Source organism: Humulus lupulus, chromosome 9 (assembly GCF_963169125.1).
Source record: "Humulus lupulus chromosome 9, drHumLupu1.1, whole genome shotgun sequence".
Lineage (NCBI taxonomy): Eukaryota > Viridiplantae > Streptophyta > Magnoliopsida > Rosales > Cannabaceae > Humulus > Humulus lupulus.
The window spans coordinates 37,716,308-37,725,620 of record NC_084801.1 but is presented as its reverse complement, the minus strand read 5'-3'; the positions used below and the strand labels follow the sequence as shown (position 1 = coordinate 37,725,620).

At 39.1% G+C, this 9,313-nt stretch overlaps 1 protein-coding gene across 1 annotated transcript; it reads left to right on the top strand.

The window, feature by feature from the left end:
• Positions 1-8,105: 8,105 nt before the first annotated feature.
• On the top strand, positions 8,106-8,941 carry LOC133799622 (serpin-Z1-like). Its single transcript, XM_062237619.1, has 2 exons — positions 8,106-8,177; positions 8,267-8,941. Exons 1-2 carry the CDS (start codon positions 8,106-8,108, stop codon positions 8,939-8,941), a joined length of 747 nt encoding a protein of 248 aa, XP_062093603.1.
• The last annotated feature ends 372 nt before the right edge of the window (positions 8,942-9,313 follow it).

Genomic DNA, 9,313 nt, shown 5'->3' with positions numbered 1-9,313 from the left:
GTTTTATTTTTGGAAATGATGTGAAATTTCCCTAGACTAGGCTCACTCTACTCTTGATAAAAAATGTTGTAATTAAATGTTAAGTATTGCCATACTACTTTTTAAATTTTTTTTTATACGGGTTTTTGAGACATTTTGTCAAATGAAAACATTTATATTTCTGCATTATCGAGTCTTGAAAATCTGTGTCGCTACAGTTGGTATCAGAGCTCGAGTTGAGCTGATCTGTAGACAACCCACATGTACATTTCGCAAAGGCAGACCGACACTCACTGTAAGTACTGTCTCTTCCTTTAGTGTGTTGTTTCCATTTTTTCTTACCTCAATTCTATAAATTGTAGGTTATGGCTGATATACCTTAGATAGGTGACCTTGTGATGGGAAACGTACCCATGATCCCTATGCCTAGGATCAATTACCATAGAATCTTGAACGATGAAAATTCGTGACGCTTCGAGTACGATCAACGACATCAGCGTGTTATTAGGCAATGTATGCAGTACATGACGGAAGTCTTCAATATAGCCTGGGGAGGATCCCGAGTAGTCAGAAGAGGATACCGACATGGAGCTGGATATGTTGATGGATAACTTAGATTAGGTTATGCTGTGAGGGTCTTGTTGATAGTTTTTGTAAATACCTTGCAAACCTACTAGGTTGTAGGACTTTGGTTTAGTTGTAGCAGGAAAATGTAGAAACCCGATGTGTAGTTAGGGTTCTATTTTTGGATTTATCGTCCTGCTAACTATAAACCCATGGCATGATCTTTCATGATCATTTTGTATTGCTAGGTTATATCCTTGAATATTATGACTACTTGGTTTAAGTTGAATCATTATGGTTCTTCTTGCCAATTTATGAGAAAAATTGGTATGCTCATTTATTGCTATGTTAGTATTCTTCCCTACTATACATTGTGGTATAAATACTTGTGATGGTGCCTAACACTCGAGCCAGGGGAGGTCGAGCTGTTAATCAACCAGACCTAGACGAGAGAGTAGTTGTTGATCAAGATGCAGGTCGTGGCTGAGGCAGAGGAAGGGGTCGAGGCCGAGGACAAAGTGTACAGCCGGAACCAAATCTGGCAACTCAGACAGAGGATATTTGACTTTGTGGTGGCTACCAAAAATGAAAAGGTAATATGTGTTGGTATTAACTTCTTGCCACTATGCACTTAGGAGCTTTTTATTTTAAATCAAACAAAAATGGCATGGACAAGAGCTCAAAGAGGAAGGGGTGTTGTTGGCCGGGCCCAGGCCGCACCTGTTGCTAGAGCTCAGAACGCACCTGTCACTAGAGCTCCAACTCAAGTTGCTAGAGTTCACGAGATAGCCGAGTAGATAAATAATCTGCAAAGGCTAGTGGAGACGCAGAGAGCCCAAATTGAAAGAGGGCAAAAGAGACAAGAGGACGCTGATGCTCTCCAAGCTGAAAGGTTTAACACCCTTTGGGGACGACTACCCATGCCACCAAATAATGCTTAAAACTATGAAATACCACGTGAAAACAATGAAGAACAGAACCCTGGCCCGCAGGTTGTCATTGAGCAACTGGTACTACCGATAGAAGCACCAAGAGCTGCCGAGCGAAACCTATATCAGAATGGTTCGACAACCAGAATCCACCTATATTTTAGGGGAGTAGTGACCCATCAATGGTAGAGGAAGGGATCAGTATTTTGGAAAGGATCTTCGACTTCATTGGAACTACCGAGAGAGATAATGTAGTTTGTGCGACCTATATGCTGAGAAAAGATGCCCGCATCTGGTGGGACACTGCCAAGAAATGGCATAATGTTGCCGAAATGGAATGGCTAGATTTCTTGACCTTGTTTAATGGAAAGTACTTTAGTAAGGCAGTGATTGAGCACAAAGTGAATGAGTTCACTAATTTGAAGCAGGGAACGTCGAGAGTGCAGGACTACGTTCGAAAATTTGACCAACTGTCTAGGTTTGCGAAGAACCAGGTGAACACTGAAGAGAATAAGACCTGGCGTTTTATGAAGGGCCTACGCAGAGACATTGCCAGATGTGTAGATACTGGTAGAACTGGCCCGGTGACATATGTCGAAGCTGTGGAATGGGCTCTTGGCCAAGAGTCTTGGGCTGTGTCAGACAAGCCAGAACCATAGAAGAACGAAGACAGGAGGTACACTCCCAACAACCCCAGACAGTTTCAAGCCAATCAGAATGGCCTAAAGGGAAAGTTCAACCTGAGGCTCGGCCAGAACTCGGGGCAAACAAACAATCCAACAGGCACAAGACTGATTTTTGGGGGAAATAACAAAAGAAAAGGGGGACCTCCCAATCAGGCAATGGCTAGTCCCAACAAACAGCCAAGACGAGAGTTTGAACAATTGCCACTATGTAACAAGTGTAACCGGCGCCATCGGGGCAAGTATGGGGTATGTTTTAACTGTGGAAAGCCAGGGCACTTTACTAAAGATTGCTGAAAGCCATCCAAGGGCAATGGAAATGACCAACAGAAACAAATTGGAGCTTCGCCTTGAGTTTATGCACTTACGTAAAGCGACAAAGGAGCTGGACCATCTGATATGGTGTCAGGTCAGATTTCTATCGCCCAAACCTCGGCATATGCATTAATGGATATTGGTGCATCACATTCTTTGTATCTGCATCCTTTGTGGAAAAATTACATAGAAGTCCTTAGCCTATGCCTGTTATCTGTGGGGTATCCTTGCCTTTGGGAGAGGATATGCTGGTGCGGACATGGGTTAGAGCCGTACCAGTTTGGGTTTAAGGTCGTGAGCTGACGGTGGATCTGTTAGTCTTGGACCTACATGAATACGACTTCATATTTGGGATGGATTGGTTAACCAGATATGGAGCCGTTATCAATTGCAAGCACAGAAAAATGGTCTTCACCACAGTAGGATAAGAACCATTCGAGTTCACGGGTACGTCAAGAGAAAAGAAGTGTCCCATGATTTATGCGATGAAGGCGAGAAAAATGTTGAGTGACGAATACATCGGTTTTCTAGCAAACATAGTGGATAAGGATAAAGAGACGAGCCAATAACCATCTGATGTACCGATTGTGTGCAAGTTTCCCGAAGTATTTCTTAAAGATTTCTTAGGGATTCCACCAGACCAAGAGATTATGTTTGAGATAGAGTTAATTCCAAGAGCTGTTCCAATCTTAAAGACTCCTTACAGAATGGCACTAGCTGAACTCAAGGAGTTGAAGTCGCAACTACAAGAGTTACTGGACAAGAAGTTCATAAGGCCAAGCCATTCTCTGTGGGGAGCCCCGATCTTATTCATGAAGAAGAAAGACGACTCGATGAGAATATGCATTGACTATCGGGAGTTGAACAAAGTGATGATCGGGAACCAATATCCATTACCGAGGATTGATGATCTTTTCGATCAACTACAAGGAGCGTCAGTATTTTCCAAAATAGACCTGCGATCAAGTTATCACCAGCTCAAGGTTAAGGAGGCGGATATACCAAAGACGGCCTTCAGAATGTGCTACAGTCACTACGAGTTCTTAGTGATGTCCTTTGGACTAACCAATGCACCTACGACATTCATGGATCTCATTAATCGCATATTTTGCGAGTACTTGGATAGGTTCATCGTCGTGCTCATTGACGATATTCTAATATACTCAAAAATCCAGGAAGAGCATGCAACGCATCTGGAACTTGTCCTACAACATCTGCAAGATGAAAAGCTTTACGCTAAGTTTTCTAAGTGCGAATTCTGGCAAGAGAAAGTTAGTTTTCTGGGGCACATAGTGTCGGCAGATGGAATTTGAGTAGATCCCGCCAAAATAGAAGTTGTTAAGCAGTGGAAACCTCCGAAAAATGCTCATTAGGTTAGAATTTTTCTTGGGTTAGCGGGATGTTACCGACAATTTGTGAAGGATTTTCCAAAATAGCCGCACCAATGACTCCCCTCACCCGCAAAAACATAAAATATGAATGGGCTGACAAGTGTGAGAATAGTATTTACGAGCTGAACACAAGATTGACGACTGCCCTAGTGATGACAATCCCTAATGGCACAGAGGGATATACTATTTATAGCGATACCTCAGGCCGAGGGTTGGGAGCAGTGCTGATGCAGCACGGAAAAGTAATTTCTTATGCTTCTCGACAACTAAAGAATTACAAGAATAACTATCCTACTCATAACCTGGAGCTTGCAGCAGTGGTTTTTGCACTAAAAATATGGAGGCACTACCTGTACAGAATACACTGCGACATCTACAGTGATCACAAAGACCTGAAGTATTTCTTCACTCAGAAGGAATTGAATATGAGATAGCGTTGATGGTTGGAACTGTTTAATGACTATAACTGTGACATTCTGTACCACCCGAGAAAAGAAAACAAGGTGGCAGATGCATTGAGTCAACAACCAAGTGCTTACGTGATGACAGTGAAGGAGATTTCGCCGCAGTTTCAAGCCGACCTTGCTACCTTAGATTTAGAAATAGTAGTTGGTCAATTGGCTAACCTCTCTATCGAGCCTACCATTATGGAAGCAATAAAAGGCTGGAAATTAGTCGATCCTTGGGTTCAAGGATTGATTTACAAAGTGAGAAACAAGGGGTGACCAAGATTCCATATCTCCAAAGATGGAGTATTGGGGTTTACGGGCAGAATATGTGTTCCGGACGATGACAAGATCAATAAGCAGATCTTTTTCGAGGGACATAATGCTCCTTATGCCATGCATCCGGGTATCACGAAATTGTACCAAGACTTGAAGAAGTACTTTTGGTGGCCTGGGATGAAAAGGAGACGGGAGAATATGTGGCACACTGCTTGACTTATCAGCAAACAAAGGCTGAGCATCAACGGCCAGCCGGATTGTTACAACCCTTAGAAATTTCGGAGTGGAAGTGGGAGATGGTCACTATGGACTTTATCATAGGTCTACCAACCACTTCCAAGGGGCATGATGCCATTTGGGTTATCATAGATAGGCTAACTAAGTCTGCTCATTTCTTGTCAATCAAGGTAGCTTATGGGGCACATATGTTAGCAGATATTTACATTACAGAAATAATGAGACTGCATGGTGTACCCAACTCCATTGTATCAAATCCTGACGGACGTTTTACCTCAACATTCTAGAATAGAATCCAAATGAGGTTGGGTACTAAACTGAAGTTCAACACTTCTTTCCACCTGGAAACAGATGGTCAAAGCAAACGAACAGTTCAAACCATCGAAGATATGCTAAGAGCCTACGTGCTCAACTTTCAAGGGTCATGGAATGAGAAGCTTCCACTGATAGAGTTCTCTTACAATAATAGCTATCATGATTCAATCAAGATGGCTCCGTATAAGGCTTTGTACAGAAGGAAATGTCGATCACCGACTCATTGGCATGAGACCGGTGAAAGAAATTTTCTTGGATCGGATGAGGTTGATCAGATTACCAAGGACATCTGACAGATAAGGCAACGCTTGCAAACTTTGGTTGATCGACAACGCAAATATGCTGACCGACGCAGGAGACCCCTGGTGTTTGAGGTTGGCAATAATGTGTTGCTGAAGGTAGCTCCGGTACGAGGGGCTATGTGGTATGGGAAGAAAGGATAGCTTAACCCAAGGTTCGTTGGACCTTTCGAAATCATAGAGAGGATTGGGGAAGTAGCTTATCGTTTAGCTCTTCTGCCCGCCCTGTCTAAGGTGCATGACATGTTTCATGTATCCTTGTTGAGAAAATACATGAGCGATCCCTCGCATGTACTCAGCTATTAGCAGCTGAGCATTGATCCTCAACTCGTCTATGAGGAGAAGCTGGTGATGATTCTAGACCGAAAGGAAAAAAATGTTGAGGAACAAGACAGTGACGTTGGTAAAGGTGCAGTGGTGTAACCATGGGCGTTGTAAGAAAGGGTTTGGGGGGTTGCCTAGGTTGAGGGCAATTGGCACAAAGAGGGCAGCATCTTCGTCAGCTTCTCAAATGTCTGGGCAATTGCCACCTGAAGTGGACACCATTTTCCAGCAAACTCAGGACATTATGCAGGAAAATCAGAACCTAAAGAAGTATACAACTAAACTTGAGAGTCGTTAACGACGTCAAGATGTACTGCTCAGTGCTTTGTTGAAGCAGGTTGGTGTATTGGCTCCTGGTTTTACTGTCAACTTACCAGAAGAGGATCCGGACGAGGACGATAGTCCAGGTGACGATGATGCTCATGGGGGCGGGGATGATGAAGAGGACAATACACATTTGTAGAACTTTTTTATTTATTTAAAGTTTAAATGATTAGAGATTTAATTTACTAAACTACTTTTATATTTTCATGTTTGGTAGAGACAATAAACATTAATTGTCATAAAATATTATTATTTATTTATAAAATCTAAAATTTTATTTTATTTATAATTAAATAATATTACTCAAAAATAAAATAATTATTAATATATTAAAATAAAAATTTATTAATTAATATTAATATTAATATATTGAAAATAAAATTAGTAATATTATAAAAAAATGATTTAAAAAATACTTTTACCAACACAAAATTACGTCGGTAAAAGTCTCAACCTTTACCGGCGCAAAAAAACGCCGCTAAAAAATACTATTATTACTGGCGCAAAAGGGTGTCGCTACTGATATCCACCTTTGCTGGCGCAATATTGCGCCACAAAAAGCAACAGGTTTTCCTGGCGCAAGTTTGCACCACTAAAAGTGTTTTTCACAATCACGTGGCAATTTTTTTCACCAGCACATCCATTTTTTTATCGGGACAGTTTTCGGTCACCAAAAGATACTTTTGTCGGTGCAGTACGTTTTGCGTTGGCAAAAGTCTCATTATTGACGGATGTGCGCCGTCACTTTTCGCCGACGCAAAAGCACGTCGGGAAAGCCTATAGGGCTTTTGCCGGCGCAAATTTGTGCCGGCAAAAGTCCCGTTTTTTGTAGTGCCTAATTATATAAAAGTCTAGGTTTTTTTAATAATTTGTATTTAAGGGTAATGTCAAAGGTGTCTTTAATGAAGAATATAACCTAGGTTAAATTAATCGCTCGCTTGTTGGGTTTGTTGCTTAAATTAACTGACCTCCATTGAAATTAATAGTTTTGCTGGATTAAATCTAAGGTGTTTGTCCATTAGGTTGTTTAGAAAAAAAAATTATTAAGAGCACTTTGCTTTAATAAATTACTTAAGAGCATCTCTAATGGAATGCCAAATTGGTGATGCATTGCTAAAATATAGCTCACTTTACAAAAAAAATTGTTTGAATGGTGTGCCAAATACCAAATTTGGCACATACTAAAAATTGTGCCATATTTGGCACACAATATAGCATGATGCATATTTTGCATCACTATAAATACTACACTTTTTTATTTACTTTTATCCCATTTTTATTATTTTAGTATTATTTTTTAATATTCACCATTAAATGCTAAACTTTTTATCTTATTATTTTATTATTATCTTTAAACTATAAAGAATAATGAGCATTAATGAAAGATTGGTTTTTGTATCAACTTTTACAATTGTGCATTAGAACATAATTCTAAAAATTGTGCTAACTATACCACATATATTTTTTTTTAGCAGCATAAATATATAGGACAATTCTTCTATAGGGGCTTCACTTTAAGTCCTACCGGTAGGGTTCTCAGTGTTTCTCGACTCGTGAACAATTTTTGGCGCGATTTTTTTTTATGACCGTGTATATTGTAGCTATTTAGAGTATCCTGCAAATTTTCAGAAAATTATGAATAGTTTATAGTACTGAAAACTAGGTTCAAACATGTTGTTTTCCACACGCATAAAAAAATTTAATCACGCGTGCAACAACATGTTTGAACCTAGCTTTCGATACTGTAAACATTTCAGAATTTTCTAAAAATTTGCAGGATGCTCTAAATAGGTACAATATACACGGTCATAAAAGAACTAACGCCGAAAACTGTTCAAGGGTCGAGAACACTGAGAGCCCCACCGGTAGGGCTTAAAGTGAAGCCCCTATATTAGAATTTCCATAAATATATATACCACATATTGATTTAAAAGAAAAATAGAGAGAGAAAGGAAACCTAGTTATATAACATTAGAAAAGTAGGGTATTGGAGGCTGAGGCTATGAAAGAGAGAACGACCATGGAGACGAATATGAGTATGGAGATACTAAAGCAATTCCTTGTTGATAAAGTTCGGCTATTGCGCAAGAACGTGATTTTCTCGCCTTTTTCAATGAATATTCTGTTGAGTATAGTTGCTAATGAACTATATCAATTCTTGCAAATGCACTCTACTTTAAGGGTGTTTGGGAAGATCGATTCGACCCATCAAAAAATCGCATAGAAAAATTCTACACACTAAACGGCGATGCGGTTCAAGTTCCATATATGTGTCAAGATTATGTTTTTAATGGTTGCTATACACCTTTAGAAGGGTTCAGTGTTCTACGGTTGTTGTATGAGGATCCTTCTTTTAGATTTGAACAGATGTTTGCCATGTACATTTTCTTGCCAGAGAAAACAGATGGGTTATCGAACATAACGAATCTGTTCAGTTCACACTCAAAAGATTTTCTTACTCAAAAATTTAAGTTTGATCAAATATATTATATTAAAAAATTAAGAATACCCAATTTCAAGTTCAACTTTAAATTTAATGTTTCGAAGATGATGGAGCGATTGGGATTGATTATGGACGAATCAGAGAAGTCAGTTGGTATTAGTAGTAGTGATGGACAAACTAATATTCCTCGAAATAGGAAAAATTTTCATAGTGCTTCTATTGAAGTTAATGAGAACGGAACTGAAGCTGCATCTGCCGATTATGGTGAAGAACGTATGGGATGTTCTTTGTACTCTACACCTAAACAATACGTAGATTTTGTTGTTGATCATCCTTTTTTCTTCATGATAAGGGAGGACAAATCAAGAACTCCAATCTTTTTTGGAACTGTGGTTAATCCACTTCTAGATTAATTACTTTAATTAGCTTAGTATTATGATGTTTTCAGGTTTTCAAATTTTGTGTCCATGTTATGGGTTTTTGCTTTTTGTGTCCATGTTTAGCTTCTATTAGGGTGTTTTTAGTTTTTCTAATTTCGAGTTGATGGGTTTGTACTACTTTTGTTTTGAATATTGCTTTGACTTTAAGAAATTAGTTTTGTTTTCTTAATTAACATCTATGATAAGCAGTTTTTTTTCTTTTTTTCATTATTCTGTTGGGTTCTTTAAAAATTTAAAGCATCTTTAATAGAGTATCAAATTTGTTTTGTTGTACTACATTTTAGTATTTTTTTTTTATAAAAAAATTAGCTTGCTTCAAGGAACATGCTGAAAGTTTTAACCTAT

Excerpts from the sequence above, each read along its gene's own strand:
- LOC133799622 (XM_062237619.1), top strand. The coding sequence starts at position 8,106 with ATGGAGACGAATATGAGTATGGAGATACTAAAGCAATTCCTTGTTGAT. Across the intron at positions 8,178-8,266 it reads TTCGGCTATTGCGCAAGAAC|GGTGTTTGGGAAGATCGATT; the intron begins GTGATTTTCTCG and ends CTCTACTTTAAG.